Here is a 22,019-nt window from a genome sequence, read left to right on the forward strand (position 1 = left end):
GCCATCAAATCCTTTCTCTCTGATAGGTTTATTAAAGTAGTTGTTAACGGGTAGACATCAGAAGCCTATAATATAAATAAAGCTATTCTGAGTCTTAGTCTCTTCCCGATCTTCATAAATTTCAAATCGTATATTGAGATTATTCATTGATATCTATGCAGACGACATAACATTGTATGGCAGTACATCAAAGTGTGACCTTGTAACGTGGTCTTACACGACCTTGAACCTCTGATCGCGGCCCAGTTATGATCTGCACCCTGGTCAGTACAGTTATGATATGTCGACTGGGCAACCAGGTCTGCCAACCGTTAGTACGTCGCGTCACCCAGTGAGTTCTTCGTTAAGGCGTTGGGGATTCTTCTCGGATGCTCGGTCCTCAAGGCCTGTTCTCCGTGGATCGTCTAGTTATTCTGGGTGTTCGTTGACGGATACGGTGTCACAAATGGCAAATAAAGAAATATACACATATAGGGATCAACGCACATCAGCAACAAAACTCCGGAGGTTGGTTAATATAATATATATTTCGGAAATTCATTAAAGAAGTATTTACAGCATATACATATAGTTGACAATTAATTCAAGCAAGCAGTTAGTTCTACAACTGAGCTTCTGTTGTTGAAATACCTGATCGATATCGCGGACTTTGCGTAATTCTCGTTAAGTGATCGACACGTTATAAGCGTTGAGTTATCAGGCAACAAGCGAGGGGGAGAGAGAGGAGAGGTGATTCTGCCGAGACAGAACAACTTGACTTAGCTCTCTTTGACTCTGATTCCGGATTCTCTCTCTGACTTAATCTCTGATTTTTCTTTTCTTTTATAATACAATTATGGAATGATGACGGCATCCATGTGCGTCATCGACCAATCAAATTGCTTGATTATAATTCGACGGGGCCTTTTCTCATTGGTTGATTATACTTCGACAGGGCCCTTTTTCATTGGTCTATTTCCAAAATTGGATTGACTCCTCCTTTAATTAACGCCCAACTTACACGTTGTATTAATTAACTCCTCCCTGGCTTACTAATGAAATTTTTCCATATCCAGGAAAATTATTTTTCCTTTGACTTAAAGTAAATCACGCGATTTTATTTGTTTTAAAATTATCTATTGATCTCATTTTTCGCTTTGATAATTCAAAGGAAATTTAGTTTATCTTTGAATTAAGTTCTAGTTGTCGGCCATCCCATTATATCAGACATTTTGTTTATGTCAAAAGACCAAGAATGCATTTGTCGCTTTGAACTTATCGGACAACACATTTTCCCATCCGAGCAAAAATATTTCATAACTTCAATTTTCGTTCGACCTGATTCACCAAGTGACAATTCTCGATACGTCATATTATTGTTTTGAAATTTCGGACAATTCATTTTTTTCCTATTCTTTGTTAAAGCACATATGGTCATCACAATAGTGAACCACAGTTAATTTTGATACTATTTTGTTGGCAAATTTGAGTTATTAATGGTATCATCTGCATAAAATTCATAAATTAAAATAAGTGAAATAGGCGAAAAAAAATCTGCTTTCATGTGGACACGTGTGTGAATATCCGTTGAAGATAGAAAAGGGAAAGATAATTCTAACCCTTCCTCGAAGCACATATACAACATTCATTAAACTTAGTGTGCATTCATTTGATAAAAAAGAAAACATGTCTACTTTTAGTGTTATTAAAGATAAGCTTTTCAAATGTAGATGTTTGATTAAAAGATGAGTAGAAACTTTGTTATTTACATAATGCCGAGTCACTGCGAGTGTTTTTCTCAGATCAAAAACAACCCGACTTTTTTCAACTTGTCAAACTCACAGATCAACCTTGGCTCATAGTTTTGCCAATTGCGGGTGTGAAATCCCCAACCCTCCGGCTCCTGCAAAACTATGATTTCGGCCATTTCAGATCAAACGCCTGTGTATTTTGGCTAAAATATTTTATGCATTCTTTTTCGCTTTTGAAGATTTTGTGATTTAACCTCTCACTACAAAGGCACTTTTGCCGCCGCCATGTCAACAACAGACTTAGCTCAGAATTTATTGACAAAAAAAAATTAATAATAATTTTTATTCCTTCAACACCCGATCATCGTCCGGGAACAAAAAAATTACTTTTAACCAAAAGAAACGTCACATCAACCCTACAGGTCTGATGCGGCCTCTCTTTAGTGTTACAAAAAGCACACTGATGACAAAGCTCGGTCTGTCCGTCTCTCTCTCTCTCTCTCTCTCTCTCTCTCTCTCTCTCTCTCTCTCTCTCTCTACCTCCCTCCCCCTTCTCTCTCTCTCTCCCTCCCTCCCTCCCCCCTTCTCTCTCTCTCTCTCTCTCTCTCTCTTCCTCCCTATTTTCAGACTTGGAGCATGTGGTGAAATAGGGGAAATGACTTGTTGCTTTTAATGCCTCCAAAACCTAGCTTCTCTCTTTTCATCACAAACTTTTGGATATTTATTTCCTTCCAGTTGAAATAAATGTCCCTCTTTGTAAGAAAGTCTCTTTTTTTAATAAACTCCTACGTCTGACTTTTACTCCAGACTTGAAATGGATGATTTACATCAAATCTTTTGCTAAGGTTGTTGAAAAAACAGTTGGATCATTCTATTGTTCCAGAAGATACCTCACTCCTGATGCAACCGTTCACATGTTGGAATATTGCTGTCACATGTACTCTTTCTTGCCTTGACAGAGTACAAAACTTCATAATTAAGTGAGAGATGATCTTCTTCTCATTCCTACAGCCCCTTTCACGCAAAAGCGATGTTTCTAATCTCTTTCTGCGGTACTATTATGCTTATGATAGAAAAACTACTAAACTTCAATCCACAGCAAAAACTTTGCTATAATCACATCAAAGAACTTTCCTTTCTCTTTCTCTAGGCCAATAACGAAACGGAACTTTCATGAATAAATTTTCTTTCCTAGAGTGTCTCATCTGTGGGATAAAATATCATGAAACTGTTTTCCAATCTATTATAACATAGTCGCCCTCAAGTCTAATGTAAATAAATATTTGTTGAGTCATGCTTCGGGATGAACACTTAGTCTCAAGAAATCTTCTGTCCTATCCACTGGTTATTTCTAATCCTTGTATGGGAGCACTCATTGCCCAACCAAAATTCTGTCCTCGACTTGACACCCGATCTTTATAAGTGGTGACCCTTTAGTTTATATATTTATCTCTCGAAATCTCTACAGGGTCCTGTCACCTTATCATATAGATTATTGTTACACAAATGGATTCCAGCAAATATTTATTATTGTTCACAGCAACTTTTTCTTGTTTTTGAGGTTAGCAGCCAGACCAACTAATTAACCAAGCTTCCGAGTAAATTGTATCAACACCAAAGTGTAGAATTTCTGCCATATTAAAAAGAATGATGATACACTGATATATGAAAATATGATGGTATATCTTTATTGTTGGTGACAGTTATGGATGGTTGGTTAGTGAGGAAGGAAGACGCACACACAGCAAATTTGTGACTTTTATGCAAAGCCCACAAATGTCAATGTTTTATTTAGCAAAGGGGTGTTTCTCATTGCCCTTAACTTTTTTTCCAGATGGTACAAATCAATAATTATTTTATTTTTGGCAATGCACCATATTTTTCCCAGCCAGGTGCCCAACTTCAACCAATGATTATTTTATTTTTGACTATTAATCATATTATGTTGTTTTCTTCCAGCGTATCCATGCCAAGCACACCTACTTTTACTAAATTAATTTTTACAGATACCTGGCCTGGATATTAAACAAAAGTTTTGTGGATCATTTAAAGTGACCGTGTAAAACGCTCAACAGCACAACCAGTTAAAGCACATATGGTCATCACAATAGTGAACCACAGTTAATTTTGATACTATTTTGTTGGCAAATTTGAGTTATTAATGGTATCATCTGCATAAAATTCATAAATTAAAATAAGTAAAATAGGCGAAAAAAATATGCTCTCATGTGGACACGTGTGTGAATATCCGTTGAAGATAGAAAAGGGAAAGATAATTCTAACCCTTCCTCGAAGCACATATACAACATTCATTAAACTTAGTGTGCATTCATTTGATAAAAAAGAAAACATGTCTACTTTTAGTGTTATTCAAGATAAGCTTTTCAAATGTAGATGTTTGATTAAAAGATGAGTAGAAACTTTGTTATTTACATGTTTGTTTTTTGCTTTCTGCTTCTGTAGACATCAGGAAGTTGCTTTCTGTGTGGTCAGTTTTATATCAGTGGTAATCAACTACCGAGAGGGAGAGGGGGGTGAGCAAATGGAAAAATGAAGAATGAAAGAGATTAAGGCAGAGAGACGGGGGGGGGGCTAGGGGATAATAAAAGAGGAACAAATGCATAAAAGAGAATCATACAGAGAGAGAGGAAGAGAGAAGAAAAAATGGAATAATGAGGAGATAAAAAGAACAAGAAAAAGTGAAAGAGAGAAAGAGGTGGAGAGGGACGGGGGAAGTATATACCTTTGAAACTAATTGCAATTTCTATGCATGTTGTTACAACTGGTACATTGTATTGTTTAGATCAGTACTTTTCAACCATTTGCTGGAGCGGAACCCCATGGAAACATTCCACTAGATCATGGAACCCCTGTGCAATAATTTAGTTGTCTTATGCAAAAAAAAAGCATTCAAAAATTAAAATGAAATGAAAATACTCTTATGATTTTTAGTACGATTTTTTGGCGTTGACTGTATATTAAGAATATATAAAAGCAAAGTTAAATGTAGCAAGTTCAATTACGGAAAATTTAGTATATTTAAGCAATTTTTTTTTGAATGCATATAATAATAAAATAGATTTTCAAAATTGAATTTAACATTCTGTTTATTTGTTCCTTGTTCGAATTTAGAAATTGCAGACTCCCCCCCCCCTGAATTGTACCGGCAGAACACTAACGTTCCGTGGAACTCCGGTTGAAAAGCACTGGTTAAAATTAATTCACAACTGTAGAACTGTAACAACTGATACTCATATCTACTCTCATATCCTTGCTAAATACGCTTTAAAACATTTTTCATAGAATGGATATGATTGAAAAACGGCGAAAACAAGTACCGAAAAGTTTGCAATTTTTTAAAAGCTTCAATTAAAAATGCTATCATTTCTTTTTCCTTTTTAATTTTTATCAAATGATAGTTCCCAAATTTATGAGAAAGTAAAAGAAAAATTAGATTCCTGTTACACAACGTGTTATCATATCAAATCATGTTTGCATTTTAAATTTACACCTACTTTCTTAAATAAAATATAGTCCTTATAAGTGTAAAAAAAAATTTGTTAATTGTGAAATAATTTTTACCTACAAACTATAAATAAATGTCTATGTTATGTTATGTCAACGGGCGTATAGTGGCAAAAAGAGAAACAGACAAGCACAATATGAACTGATTGCCATGTTAAATCATTTATGTTTTATGAGAACAACGGAAGAGAGTGGTCATGTGGTTAATAAAAAAGAGTTTTTTAATGAAAGTTTGTTTTCATGAACGACTTTTTATGAAGTAATAACATTAGTAGTAATCCTCAGTTATTTATTTTTTTTAAGACAAAGTTAGAAGAAATAACCGTCTGCTCGTACGAAGGAGTTAATGATAGTTCTTTTATCTCTCACAACTTTTTGAAGGTAGCAGTTGTAATGTACTTCAGTCAGTTCCTTTTTTGATAATATTGATAGTAAATGGTCGTCTGCGGAGGTAGAGCAATATCTGAATAATAATCGTGGCTGAAAAGGGTTTGTTTAGCAAATTGATTTCTCTCTAAACTTGGATGTGCATGGGTTCTTGCAATACTAGTAATAAACAAAAACAAGCATCTCTTCTAATAACATAAATATGCAAATTTAAAAAAATTCACCAAAAACAGTCTAATTATTGTATTTTGATAAAAAAACAATCGCTATTGAAAGCATTACACTATAAATTTTGAAGGCAACCTTTTGGTGAATGTTATACTATTCATGATCCTCCCTCCAACTTATTGGTGCTGCTATTTTTTATGCACTAAGTAAATATTTAAATTAATCTTATTTTCAAAAGTGAACACTTTATGTTACGGAGTTGAGTATTTTTTTAAAGTAATGAATAAAGAATAAAAAATGTATATTAATAATGTTGTCTTATTTATCTTTGCTTCGAATATGTCATACGAATGCAATAGATAAATGAGAGTTTTTAAATGTGTTTTAAGAAAATGATGATAAACTTAAAACAGGGATTGATCCTAGTAAATCCTTACGATTTCCAATGTATAATAAAAACTGAGGACATTTTTTTGTCTGAGCACCAATTTCCTAACAAATTTATATCGATATATGTATACATATATCTATATAACGTTAGGTACGTGTATGCGTTTATATATGTGTATGTACAAAATTCACTTCTAGACTAATGGTCTTTATGAATTTTGGAAGAAAACTAAAAGCTTCATAAAGGGACATAAAAATGGTGAAAAACTGTTATGTTCAGTAATTAATTTTATCTGCTCGTGGTTAAAAATATACATTAATGTTGAAATTAACAATGAAGAACTTCTGTAAAACATTCTTAAGATTCTTGTGTGATATGAAGGAATTTCCAGGAAAATTTAAAATGCAAGTTTAATGATAATGATGCTAACGATGTTGATGATGATGTTAATGATTATGATAATGTTGCTGCTGATGATGATAATGCTGTAGATGCTTATGATAATACTGCTGATGATGATGATTGTATATATTGCTAGATGCACTGCAGTTAACGAAAATATAGGTACAATGGACAGTATTATTTATGAGATATCTTCAGTTACTAAATGACTTACATTGTTCCACATAATATGAATCTGAAACACAATACAATGAAAATGAGCGTTTTAAGCCAATGAAAATAAGTGACTGAATCACTTGACCTAAATTTCATAGAAAAGAGATGAAAAAGTCCCTTAATCTTAAACGATCTGAAAATGATTTTCTTAATAAAAGTTATTTCAAATGATTCTAAATATGTGAAAATCATCATAAAAAAAAACAATAAAGTAAATAATGAACATGTTAGTAAATACTGAAAATGGTTTATTGATTTTTATCCAATCGATTTGTATGCTTCTTAGTATGTTACATTTAAGTTTAAAAATTTATAAGCACGTAAAATATTTTATAGATTGATTCTCAGTATTTACTTCAACAGTGTTCAGTACATGTGTAGAGCTAGGTAGTAAGTTATAAAAATATATTTATGGTAATTTAGGTACACAGACGCTTTGCTTTCATTTCTGTAGAAATTACCTACAGTGATCAAATCCGGGAGCGTCTGTACATTGAAGGATTTAGTAAAAACCCATTTCTTCAAACATGATGGCAGGAAAATGTTACATTTTTTAAAGAAACTGATAAGAAAATAAGTAAACTTTTTATAAATATTTATTTTTACATCCAAATAAAAAACTATTTATATCACTAGTTTCTTTTTTACTGACATTTATTTTAGAGTATGATTGAATGTACTATGTACTGCCCTGTACAGGGATTGAATTCACAGTGTTCAGATTTGGAGATATTCATCCTGTGGTCTGCTGGAATGGCGAAATCTACGATCTGGCAGGACTTTTCCATCTTGTTAACTATTATGATATCTGGTCTCCTTACTTGGATAGGTTTATTTGTTTGTAAGTCCATGTCCCATTGGCTTTATGATTTCTACTTTAAAGTACTGTTACCAGATTATGCTTGTACCATTTATCTGGGTGTTCAAGATGCAGTTGTTTGTATAGTTCCCAGTGTATCGCTTTACCCATCTGGTCATGTCTATTCTGATATTCTTTTTGGGCTAGTTTGCTGCATTTACTGATTATGTGGTTTATCGTTTCATCCTTTTGTACACAAAGTCTACCAGTACGAATTCTGCTTGTGCGGAGTTTGCACTGGTAATCAGTGTGAAGAAGACAGTCATGATGCCCCAGGGTGACGCATCACCAATCACCATCAATGGCCACGAATTAGAGACTGTCGAGAACTTTGTGTATATTCGATCCAACATCAATAAGGGAGTATCCATTGAACAGGAGCTACAAACGCACATAGGTAGAGCAGCGTCTACTTTCAATCGATTATGTGAAAGAGCATGGTCCAATAAATACCGCACTTCTCGCACAAAATGCCGTATCTACGAATGCTGTGTTCTGAGTACCCTACTGTATGGAGCAAAGGTTTGGACCATGTATGCTCGTCATGAGAAAAGACTGAACGTCTACTATCACCGATGCTTGCGACATATCATGGGCATCAATTGGTGGGATAGAATCACCAAGGAAGAGGTGCTAAGACGTGCTGGTAGGCGCTCCTTGTTCCAGACACTTTAAGATCCGACGATCGAGTTGGCTTGGACACCTGCGCAGAATGCCCAATAGTCGTCTCCCTAAGGATATCTTCTACAGTGAACTGGCAAATGGAACAAGAAGCCGCGGTCGCCCGGTGCTGCGCTTTATAGATGTGGTCAAATGGGATCTGATCGCTCTTGACATCGATGTGAATGTGTGGGAGGAGCTAGCCGAAGATAGACCAGCATGGAGGTGTGCCTTGAGTAAGGGTGGCGAAGGACTTGAGAACCTTTGGCTCGAGAGGCTGGCGCAGAGAAGACAAAACTAGTGTCTACATTTACTGTTGCTTGCATTAATCTTTCATAGATTGCTTGCCATTATTACACAAAGTCTACATTTGCTGTTTTCTTGTTTTGTTGATCTTTGCTTTGATGTAGTTGGTTTTAATCATGTTATCTTGTGTAGCTGTTATTAACGATTCTATTTCTCTGCTTAGGTGTCCTTTTTGTAGCCATGTCGAAGTGTTTTTGTGAGTCATCCTTTGTCATCCTTATGAATTGTCCGAATAGCTGTTTTTCTTCCCATTTTTCTTTTCTCGTTTTATCCCTTACCCCTCTGTTCTCTGTATTGTTAATTTTTACAATGCCTCTTGCTGCAGTAATTAACCTTTCTGTGTTTTGCATTAAGTATTTTTCTAATTCTTCCATCATCATCATCATCATCATCATAATAATAATAATATATAAATAGATAGATATTATTCAAAATTAATAGATATTCATCAAATTTAAATTTCTTTGGGGAATTTTTAAGAGTTTTTGGGAGGCAGAATATGGACACAACTTCCCATTTTATAATTAAAATATTTTATATTTTCATTGAATTTGAGTCATAAATCATTAGATTCCAATTACACAAGATTCCTGAAATCTCAAATTCTCATTAAAACCCATTAAATTTTAGGCGCTTTCTAGAATCAAGATCATGTAATGGATTTTCGGCACCTAAGATTTGGCATCATTATATCTTGATTTCAATCTTCATAAGCAAGCATAAAAGTGGTAAAAGCCTATTCTTGACGAGTAGTCTTATAGTTATGGCTACTAATAAAGTCATTTTAATTTATAGCATTAGAAACTCTTATAATCTTTAGCTACAAATTGATGAGTTTAAGAATTAATTATGTCTTCTTTCTTTCAGTGTTTGCTTGGTCTGCGTCGGTCTATACTGGAAAGAAAAACGGAGCTGGAACTGATGCCAATGTAAGTCTGGTAGTTTATGGAGATAATGGTAAATCCGATCAAATAACTTTGGATAACAAGAATGATAATTTTGAGAAGGGTTCAACTGACCAGTTTACAATAAACACAACTGACATTGGAATACCCTACAAAATTAGAATTTGGCATGATAATTCCGGAAGATTCTCTGCTTGGTTTCTGGAAAAGGTAAGCTCATTAATAAAAAAAAATAATAATAATAAATTATTGTTCATTTTTTTCTCTCTCTTTTTATTTTTGCTTTTGTTTTTTGTTTTTTTTTCTTTGTTTTTACTAATTTCTGCTTTATTTATCTAAATCTCACATACCTTTTGCGATTTTTTTTCACCTAAGTAAAATCCCCAACTTAGAGACTCATAATATCAAACAGACAGATATAAAATCTTCATTATCTTATTACTAGGGTTAGGACAACAGCGTATTCTTTTCTCAAGTGTGTATCCATTGATATCTTATATGCTTTTATATAGTGTGATGTGGTTCTCGGTTGATTAACTGTGTCGGGTATATACTCGAGAGTCAAAACAATGAAAAGAATATTCTGTTGTCATAGCCCTAATTATTACTAATGAAGATTTGATATTGACCTGAAGCCGAAACTATACTATTACTATCTTTTATTACTCTATTCAATTTACTAATTTCAGACGAATGAACTATCTTTCAATGGTCACTTCAGGGGTAAGATGTAGTTTGGTATTTTTTTATCATGAAACTATCCTCCCATGCATTAACTCTTCTTTTATTTCTTCCGTCTTTTTATTTATTCATTTATTGCAGGCAGGAGTAATATAGTATTCCTGCCTGAAAATAAATAAATAAATAAATGTATCTGTTCTGTGATCACGATACTTTCTTCCCAAGGATTATTTTCTCTTTTTTGTTTTTGTAGGGAGGTGGTAGCATAGTATCTTTCTGTAGTTATGTTACCACCCTCCAAGGCATTACCACTTCTTTTTTTAGGGAGGTGTAGTGTAATATCTGTTCAGTTGTTATGATACCATCCACCCAGGCATTGCCTCTTCTTTGAGAGGCAGTGTAGTATATGTTCGTTTGTCATACATACTAGCACATATTTTTTCTAGTTTTATTAAATAATAATAAACTAAATTGTTTCATGAAAATATACTTTCATGTTTATAAAATAAATAGTCCGATTCTGTTGTTAAACTTTCTTAATTGGATATCAACAAGATAATTGGAAAGTAATTCCCTATTATTAAGTGCTCCTAATGCCCCTCCCCCATCTATATTGTCTTTCATTTTTCACATCCTATGAGTGATGTTTCTGACGAAGGAGGAATAATTACTGTTAGACACTGTTGTTGAGTTCTTCTTCGTAGGTGCTGCTAGTGTATCGCTTCTTTCAACTGTTAACTTGGCGTCGGGTTCAGGGTAGATCTGAAATTAACTGGGTTACTCTCCACAATCAAAGCAATCAATAATCAATCGATAATCAATCAATAATCAATCATAACTCGGAGATCCTTTTCTTATAAACGAGAATAATTATTCATAAGATATTTCCAGATATAATCGTGCAAAAAAAAAGGATAGATTATTCTGGTTCTAGATACAGGATTTTCGACTTAAAACAAAGTTCAATTATATTTCTCAATTTCTCAGACTTGGGGATTTCAAACTAATTTTCAGCTTCTCCGAATTCACAGAGCATGGATCTATATTTGGGTTGGATGGTGGGGAAGAGGACAGGGTCGATCTGCACTCTTAGCCGATCGAGGCGAAAAGGGCTGTATTATTTGCTAAAACAATCTCATCGGTTTCCGCTCTCAATTATCATTGCGAGGTCTATTTTTCTGACATATTCGAAAGATACATATTTTATCATTCTTCGTGCAATCTGGACATTTTAACACGCACGACCGCCAATCGCTCTACTTTTCGACTAGCAAGATTACTGAATTTTGCCCGGAACATAAGTAGTGTTATAATAATAAACTAAATTGTTTTCATAAATATATACTTTCATGTTTGTTTAATAAATAGTCGGATTCTGTTGTTAAACTTTCTCAATTGGATATCTACAAGATACGAGGGACATGCAATAAATAATGCCCCTGACCCATTTCCAGTTGTCTGATCTAGCTGAAATTTTGCATGTGCAATGATTTATATCTCTACGGGTTATGTGGCAAATTACAGCTCTGAACTCATTGTGGTTTCTGTTTTACAGGTGTTTGAACTGAGTTAGGTGTGAAATGGAGCCTGTTGAATGTCGAGCAGTGATCCGGATTTTGTATTTGAAAGGACGCACACCACAGGAGACTTTTGATGAAATGAAAGAAACTTATGGTGATAATACCCCATCATATGAGCTGGCATCGTGAATTCAAACAGACCTGTTCGCCCTCTTCTGCCATTGATGAGGCATCTGTCCGTCAAGTTGAGGCTGCCATTTTGGAAGATAGGCGCATTACTATTCGCCAAATAGCCCAAGATGTCAAGATTAGTACAGGGTCTGTGGAAACTATCATTCATGACCATTTGCATATGCATAAGGTGTCTGCCAGATAGATTCCCAGGTTGCTCACACCATTCCAGAAGCGAGAAAACGTTGAGTGCTCGAGGATGAATTTGGAGATGTGCCAAGAAGATGAGTCAAAGTTTTTCAAAAGACTGATTACACAGGATGAAACCTGGATCCATCACTATGATCCGGAGATCAAAGCCCAGTCAATGCAATGGAAGCACTTGGACTCACCACCTCCAAAGAAGGCAAGGGTGCAGCCCTCCGCTGGCAAGGTCATGCTCACAGTCTTCTGGGACCAAGACGGAGTAGTTATGACAGATTTCCTGGCAAAGGGTACCACAATTACAGGAGCCTATTATGCTTCACTTTTGAGGAAATTAAGGGAAGCTATCAAAATCAAGACACGGGGCAAGATCAGCAAAGGTACCCTCCTCCTGCAGGATGCTCCGGTCCACAACTCGCATGTCGCCAGATCAGAAGCACGGGCGCGTGGTTATGAAATCCTTCCCCATCCTCCTTACTCTCCTAACCTTGCACCCTCTGACTTTCACCTCTTCCCAGCCATGAAGTTGTTTTTGAAAAGAAAGCATTTTCCATTGATTTCTGAAGTCACGTCATGGTTGAAGGACCGACCTGGGGTGTTCTACAAAACGGTCTCCAAAGCTGCATAAAACGATGGGAGAAATGCATAACTCTGGGTGGTTCCTATGTAGAGAAATACTAATAACTGTGCCAAGTTTCGTTGCTCTACATCTATGGGAAGTGGGTTAGGGGTATTACTTATTGAACGCCCTCGTAATTGGAAAATAATTCCTTATTATTTAGTGTTTTTAATGGCCCTCCCCCATCTATTTTGTTTTTGCAGTTCTCACATCTCATGAGTGATGTTTCTGACAAAGAGGGAATAATTACTGGGTTTTTTTTAGCCCGCTGTTGTCTTTAGTGAGTGCTATATGAACATTATCAATCGTCTCATAGTATTAATCATCATTAAACTGTTAATCTATCCATCTAACCCGCGAGTGTTTTGTAGACATGAAAAGTGGTGACCCATTACTAAAAAAAAAAAAATTAATGTGTTTCCTATGGGCTTGAGAAGCTTTCTGTATGAATTATGGTGATAAAGAGAATACAGTTTCCTTTCTCCTTCTCAGAACAGACTTTGTTAACCTTGATTTTGATTGACTGTTCGTTTGCACTTGCTAGATAGGTCAACAAGTCCAATAATGTTAATTCAAAATTATGACAGACAAATTTATTAAACTTATCAAAATTTAAGAAAAATATTGATCACGAAAATGTTTTCTCTAGCCCACAAAGAGACAACTTTTGGGTGCATTGTGGTCCACGGATCATTTGTTAAAGACCACACATTTAAACAGAAATGCACTTCATCATTATATGTTTAATTGTTGCTTTGTTTTTAGTTTTTAGTTTTGGTGGGATCTTGCAGCTAGTCGGTTGAGTCGGTTAAAAGAACGTGATATGCGTCATCATGAATCTTTTTCTACAAGAATCCCATTGGAGTTTTAAATAAGAGTCACATCCTGACAATGAGTAAATTTCTTTTTTGTGGACAGAAGATTTCCTGTTTCTGAGGCTGACTATAAAGACATATATAAGAAGAAGAGAGGAAGAGAAATGAGAAATGGAAGTGTTTTAATTGTGTGTCTAAACAGGAAGTCGCAAAGAAATCACGTCATTTAAATGAGGTTCTTCAAGATAAAGTAACGAAAATGTATGCTAAACAAATTTTAAAAGACTTATAAATACTCTGCATCTGCTCTACTTTACGCATAATGAGTAACAAAACACTTGAACAACTCAATGCTTTTTAAAGCGTTTTACTTCATCATTTCTTTTTTTTAATTTGATAAATCATAAAAATTTTAGATAAAATTTCTAAGAATTTTAAAGTCATTATTTAGATAATCTTATAAATATAAAGTTAATTGATTTCCCCCATTTCTTTGGCCAGTATAACTTTCTATTCAAAAACTGCACACATGAGTCTGCGTTCACATCGATTCAGACCAATTCTTAATGCATGTTTTCCGTTATTTTTAATAATTGTTACATTTTTATCTGCCTTAACATCTTGGAATTTTCACTCTCGTGCTTAGAGGTCTTCTTCATAGGACACATATTTTCAAAACTGTTTTGTTTGTTTCACGTTTTGATCTTGCTATTATCTCGTGCTAACTTACATTTTCCATGTAAATACAGAAAGCTCTGTTCACATACACTTGCTTTTATGGTTCGTTTTCATTGACTCTTCAATACTGACCATTCAACGGAAGAACACACACTTAAATAGAATCTTTCCGGGATAAAAGATAAGCCATTTTTTCATTTACTATATTTTCTGAAATCCACACGTTCTAAACACTGCAAACTTTTTTTTAAATCATATTCATTTTTGGGGTTTTTAAATCTCTTTTGACAAATGTGTTCTAAAAATAGCCATCGTTTTTCTCTCTCGATGTCTTGAATGTCTACAAGTAAAATTCGTCGCCCAAGAAAAAGTGAAAAATTATTTCAAATGTGAAAATGAACAGCTATTTTGAATGCCGCCTAAATCTCTTCTGTATTATACATCTTCTTAAATCGTCTTAATTCAATACTTAACTACACCCTTGTATTTTAATAATGCATTAATACTGTGTTTTTATTTGTTATTTAACCAATTTTCGAACCACTTTTTCTAATCCAAATTAATCCAAGATAATGAGTCTACTCCCCAAGCTGATACAATTACATTACAATATCGTATTTAGTGTAAGGGGGGATTTTCATTTTTTAAAACGTTAGGACCTAGAAGAACTTTATTTAAGTATGATATTTGATATCTGAATTTTATAGTTGGCTTTGCTTGAATGCTACTTATATTCATTTGAATTGTTTAGACCGTCATTGTAAAGTTGTTGCATAGTGTACTCATATTAAACTTTCCTGATAAAATAAATTCCCCAAAATCCACGAAAAGACCTCCCCCTGCTAAGATGCTTAAGTACTGACCATGAGCTGAAAACAAACAGGAACATAGTTGTCCATAATGCTGAACACAACGTGTAATTGAAACATTCGTGAAAGGCAAGCCTCCTACTCATTCCTTAATTTCTTACTAAATTTTGTAAAGTTATTTATTTACCTAAATTATTATTTCAATTGTCTGATACTTTCTTCCCAAGCTCTTAATTATCATTCTTTGACTAAGTTTACATACAAAGCCTATACTTGTTGTAAGTATATGGTTCCTTATGTATGATATTCAAATAACTGGAACATTTCTTTTCTAAATATTGATTTAAAAGGGCTTGTTACTTTGCCTATAAGACGATTGCCTCTGTTTGTTTTGCATGATAAACATAAGTCCTTAAAATTCTGAATCCTACCCTAATTCTTGAATATCCTAATGTATTCTTGTAGCTTAGATAATATCTTTTATTTCAACTGGATCAAAACTAATTGCCCTTCTACCCAAACTGCTATAAAACCAAATACATACACACATCATGGAAGACGGGATTTATCTTCCAGTTCTTAAGTTTTGAAGATAGAAATATAAAAATTGATACCAAATATCTATAGTTATCTGTTAGCAGAAATGCATTATCTATAATATATACCTTTATTCAATAAATATCTTAGCACTAAGTGAAACTAACTTGTACTCCTCCATCCTTTCTAACCACTTTAACATGTCTGGCTATCTTCCACTTTGTCGTAAGGACTCTGACAGGAACATGCACGTACTTGCAATCTACATTTGTAACATCCTCCCCCATGACTAAGAAATCTAAATTAGAACAGACGATCAGGCCTTCATGTGTTTTAGACTAATTTTACAACATAGTATTACCTACTGATACTTTCTTTATCTCTCTCCTTCGACCCAAGACTGTACTCTAATCAATCACGTCTCTGACATCATAGATGTAGCACTTTCCCTAGACACTAGCACCCAAATACATGTATTTGGCAACTTTAATGTCTACCACATCTCTAACTACACTGAAACAGCTGGTAGCATCACACATAACGTTTCTATATCCCATTCCTTGACATAGCCAGTAACATTCCCAACCCATATCTCAGATCGTTAAGACCAGCAAGCATCACTTTTGGACCTATTTCTGATCACAGTTCTTGAGGGTTTTGTAACAAATGCCCATTGCCCTCTAGGGAATGCTGATCATGCTGCGATAATGATAGACATCACCCGAAACTTTTGACCCTAAGTTAAAGAGCCACTGCTCAAAACATCAATAAAGCTGACTGGGATGCCATCAGGGATCACATCAGAGATGCTCCATAGGGGAAATATCTTTTCTCTTTCTGCTGAACAGTACGCAAATGAGACAACTAAATGGTTCAAAGCGGCAATTGCAGCACATGTTCCCACACTTTTACTTGCACAACTACCAAAGGCAATATGTATACTGCAGACTTAGCTGACATAAATCTAGTACAAATAAACAGTAATTGTAAGAAGAAAATAGCCACAAGAAAGAATATACTGAAACCATCAGAAAACACATTGAAGAGTAGAAATTATGAACTCGAGATTTCTGGAAAATACATAACAGTGTATAGTGTATAATAGGCAATAACAATTCCTCCACTATCCAACAATTTTGAAGTTGTTTGCATGGCAACCGAGAATGCTAATCTGCTTGCCCATCGATTTGCCTCCAACTCTACTTTGGACCTAGCAAACCACTCCCTCCCAGATTTTCCTCTACGGACAGAAACCACACTAGATGATCTGAAAATCATCCTTCCTCAAGTACATAATATTATAAAAAAAAAAAACAGACACCTCAAAAGCATATGGAACTGATCTCATCCCTGCTGAGGTTGCTTCTGTCTCTCCAAACTTTTCAACAAATACCTTAATAAATCGTGCTTTCCTGATTGCCGGAAAATTGCTTCTGTTCACAAGAATTCTGGCGAAATAACTAACCTATTAAATTATCGCCCCATTAGACTCCTCCATCTGTTCACCAAAATATTTGAATCTATAATTAACCAAGCTCTAGTCTATCACTTTACAGCAGCTAAACTTCTGTCCGACCAACAGTATGGGTGTAGACAAGCTCATTCTACTGCAGATATCCTAACTGTAATCTCTGAACGTATATACCATGCATTGAATAAAGCAGGGGGGCTAGGGTAGTAGCCTTTAGATATATCTTTGAAAGAGTATGGCACGATGGTCTTCTCATGAAAATCAGATCCTATGGTATTACTGGACGAATGTCCAGTAATACCATAGGATCCTTCTTAAATAAAAGAAGAATCCAGGTCGTCCTCGATGGTCGTACGTCAAAACAATATGATATAAATGCAGGCGTACCTCAGGGGTCGATCCTTGGATCTTTAATATTCCTAATATTCATAGATGATCTCCTTGATAAAATTGTTTCTCCGATGGGTATATTTGCTGACGCCACCATCCTCTATAACAGACATGAGGGAAAAAACAAATGAACATGTATCCAAGGAAATGGCAGAAACACTAGAGGAAGACCTCCAGTCTGTAGTGGAATGAGGTTAAAAATGGATGGTAACATTCATTGCTGCCAAGACTAAGCTTCTTTCCTTTAATAACTACAAGAAACATTCTCAACGACCAATAGCCATGGCTAATGATACATTATCTGAAAGTAACTCGTTCAAACTCCTCAGCTTGACATTTATAGGGAACATGATTTGGAACAGGTACATTGAGGGCATTGCTAAGGCTGCAGCAAAGAAGATGGGTTCTCTCTACCGTCGGGTTAGACTGATACTAGTCTCTACCATGGTAGACAAAGTCCAAAAGAGAGTCCTGCACTATCAGCTAGGCTTCAGCCTCTGTCCCATCGACGAAATGTTGCATCCCTCTGCCTGTTTTACAAGTATTTTAATAGTGGATGCTCCAACGAACTACAAGCTCTTGTGACACCTCGACGGAAATACACATAACAAATCCGACAAACAACAAAATCTCACCCCTACACAATAGAAATCCCTAGATGTAAGAAAGCCTTCTACTTTAATAGTTTCTTCCCTAGGACTGCTAGACTTTAGGATTCCCTTCCGAGTTCCTGCTTCCCTAACAGTACTGACATGCAGAAGTTCAAGTATAATGTAAACAGACATCTTGCTGCTCAGCTCCCTAAATAGTACCGCTACAAATTATGTCCCAGATAGTAGCCCCCTGTATCAAAGTGGCACTGTGCCTTGTTTGGGGTGAAAATGCAATAAAAAAGAATTTCTTTTACATTCTCGACTGACAGAATAACAGTTATAAGATACTGACTATTGTAAGAAGTTCTCTAGCTTGGTAGAGGGAGCCCACCTTCTTTATGGCAGACTTAGAAGTGTGAAAACGCATTATACAATGTTTGTAAGTTACAGTGAATGACAAATTAAATTCATATCATCTAAAGACCAACTTAGAAAATACCAAGAAGACATATTTCGAAAAAAAAAATTTTGCTTGTATGTAAACCATAGGATAATGTTTTACGAGAGTATGCTGACAAAAAATACTTGAGTTAGTTTGTAAGACATTCTTAAAGAGAGACCATGAGGTGGTTAAAGTTGAACTCAGATAATGGTTTTCAGTTCTTCAATAAAATTGAAATATTATCGTCATCCACAGACATACTGTTTTGCTGTATCACAAGTCTTCAGTGTGGCCAGACCAAAACCTATCTCAAGCACAGGATTGAACCAACAACCATTGAGTCGATAGTCAGGAGCTGTATCCAACAACACACACACACACACACACACACACACACACACACACACATATATTTAAAGTGATGGTTGTGTAGTTCCAACGAGAGAAAAAAATGTATATTTAAAAGAGTGTAGCCATCAACAATTGTGGGTTTTTTTAAAAGGTTTTCATCATATTTTTATTTTAAAATATTTTTATAACGCGTTTCGAGCTTAGGGTGTGCTCTCTTCAGATGTTTTCGTAAAAAGTTTTTCTTTAAAATGGGAGTTTGTAGAGTTATTTTTACCTCTGCTGATACTAAATGTGTTTTTCAGAGTGATGTGTGGTCTCAAACATTCTGTCTCCAACTGTAAGTGTTCAAAGTGTCCGGTCAAAGTTATATTCAAAGAGGGGCTTTTGGTCCATTTGGTGAAGGTTTTTATGTTTTTTTAGGGTTCTTTTTAAAGACTTTCTTTCCCCATGTATAGCACACACTCACACAGAAGTAGGCCTTTATGCCATACCCTATAAAGGTCTTTGATTTGTCAAGAGAATTTGCCCTCGAAAGAAAGCCTTCATTGAGAGATTCGCTAATCCTATGAGATATAACTGTTAGCACATCTGCTGTAGATCGAGCAGAATGGAAACCATCTTGCATGTCACTAACTAGGTTATTTTTGCTGAAATGGTTAACTACTTTTCCATTTAATACGGATTCCAGCATCTTGCTTATGACTCACAGGAGATTTATTGGTCTATACTGAGAGGAAGATGATCACCTGAATTCTTAAATACAGGGCATACTGATGAGGTTTTCCAGGGTGTTGGGAAGCAATTCTCTTTAAGACAACACTTAAACAGCTTTGTAAGTATGGGAACTAGTTTTGGTTGAAGCTTTTTCAGCACTATTATTGAAATGCCATCAGGGTTAGTTGCTTTACTGGAATCAAGGTTTTTGATTAGTTTGGCAACATCACGCACATATATTTGTATGCGCATAGTGTGTTTTCTGATAAAAGAGGAAATACGATGGGTTGACGGCCTTAGTTGCAAAGCGTATAATTAGTTGCAAAGTCCTTGGCAAAGAGTTTGACTTTCTCTGATGCTGACGAGATTACCTCAGGTCCATTGATGATGGTTGGGATAGAGCACATGCTTCTGTTCAGGATCCTGTTTGCTATTTGCCAAAACTGCTGGGGACCAAGCTGCTGCTTAGCTACTTTGGACTTAACAGACTGAGCATACAACTCTCTCGCATTCTTTATTACTCTTTTACAGTGATTGCTGGCAGTCCTAGAATCGGATTTAGTCTCAGTACAGCTTCATCTTTTTCCTTTGATTCTCTTTCCATAAAGGCAATATTATCTTTTCAAAAATTTCTTCTCTGTATAATATGTCTTTACTCCCCTCTTCATAAGAGAAGCGTTTTGCTTCGAAATGCCATGGCCTAAAGAGGTTTCCCTATCCCGAAATATTGTAGTCTCTTTTAAACTGAAAGCATAATAAAATTTATTTGTAATTTTTTTTTTATCCCTTTGTTATTTTAACTTATTCTATAAACTTAGTTTGTGTTTTTAAATGTATATATAGTGCATTTTAAAGCACATTTCCAAACTCCAATTCTTATCTGAATTCATTTTAACTCCCCATGTTATACAATAAAATATGATAATGAAATCTTTTAAGATGGACTTGCATTTAAAAAAAAGCTTTAAATCTATTAAAAATTTTAACCATTCCTTAATCTGCCTTTAAAATAGATATTACTAAAAAATTAATTGTATTATTTTATTCCAGTTCTATATTCTGTGCTATCTACCCACTTGAAACTATTTTCCCAGATTTTTCTCGCATGTCATTTGTTTGTAATATATTAGTTATAGTATGCAATATATGTATAGACAGAATAGAAAAATTGGAAATACTCATCTCTTTTCTAGTATTCATCCCTTTTGGTAAATGAGTTTGTATGTTTTAAATTATTAATACAGAAATCGAAAATTATGTCGTTTCAATTAAATAAAAGAAGAAATAATATCCTATTCATTTATTTTAAAACATTAGTTGCTAGAGCAGATTGGTTTTCTCACAGTACTTGAAAAATAAAATTTCTTGTAAATGTTAGAGGGGAATCTATCTCTAATCCTGGGCTTATTTATGAAGAATAGAGAAAAACTTTAAAGTAAGATACTCAATATTTTCATCCAGAAATACCTGGTGTAGAAACCAGGCACATGGTTAACCCTATCAGTGTGATGGACCCGTAGATCTTGTCAGATCATCCATCTAAGAGAAACAAAACTAATAACAAAACAGAGAGGGAGGGCTCCTCAGTCATGGTTGACAACCTTCCTGGAGCTGGTGACTCAAACAAATTCCTGGCTTGCAAACGTAACTTACTTAAGGAGTAGATAGGCTTTTCCTATCGCCGGCTTTCACACTTCTTCTTTGCCTATTAGCCAGACCAGAGGTACAATACCAGGGACTCACCCTGTGCTTGGCCTTATTTCATGACTAGAAGATTGAACTCTGTTCCCCTATTCCCTATTTTAAATTTCTCTCTTTCTCTCAGAAACTAAGAAAATTTGCTTGCATGCCACTTGTGCTCACAAGACTTGTTTGGGCCAGTCTTGTTTGAGAGGTTAAGGGTAACTGATTGACAGCTTGTCTTGCTGTTGTTTCCGACTATCAGTACAGGAGCCCTAACTCTTTGGTAACACATACTGGCTGCTCTACATTCTACATTCTAGATTGGACTCGGCTAATGGACCACTGTGTGTGTATACTTGGCATTAAAACAGGCACACTTTACTCAAAACGCTTCTCCTAACCTAGCATTAAACAAAAACATAATTAAATGACAGCCCAAACAAATATCACGATAAAAACCAGACAACCACCCAAACAAAACCAATTCACTTCCGCCCTTGAGGCTCGCTTTCACAAATATCCGTGGGCTTAGAGGTAATATACCTTTTAGTAAACTTCCCGGATATCTTACAATTAAGATTTTTTTTTTTTTACATGAGGGTCACCACTTATCAAGGCGCGGAGGCCACTCAGGGATAAGGGTTATTGCGTGTACAGTAATCAATGAGATAGTATTGTAGCAATCATTAGTATTGGAGATTTGATAGAGTGTCTTACTTAAGGGGGCGGTTTGTCAAGAATTTGTTTATGTTGGACTGGAAGACATCCAAGTTGTAGTCAGGTGGGAAACAG

General features: G+C 35.2%; 1 protein-coding gene across 1 annotated transcript in view; it reads left to right on the forward strand.

The window, feature by feature from the left end:
• Nucleotides 1–22,019, forward strand: part of LOC145256408 (lipoxygenase homology domain-containing protein 1-like) — a 798,046-nt gene that overhangs the window by 536,575 nt on the left and 239,452 nt on the right. The window contains exon 14 of the mRNA XM_080115275.1: nucleotides 9,512–9,759. Coding sequence (XP_079971401.1) covers nucleotides 9,512–9,759 — 248 coding nt within the window. The remainder of the gene's footprint in view (nucleotides 1–9,511; nucleotides 9,760–22,019) is intronic.

The sequence above is a fragment of the Euprymna scolopes genome, chromosome 32 (assembly GCF_053919585.1).
Source record: "Euprymna scolopes isolate OS-2025 chromosome 32, ASM5391958v1, whole genome shotgun sequence".
Taxonomy (NCBI): Eukaryota; Metazoa; Mollusca; class Cephalopoda; order Sepiida; family Sepiolidae; genus Euprymna; species Euprymna scolopes.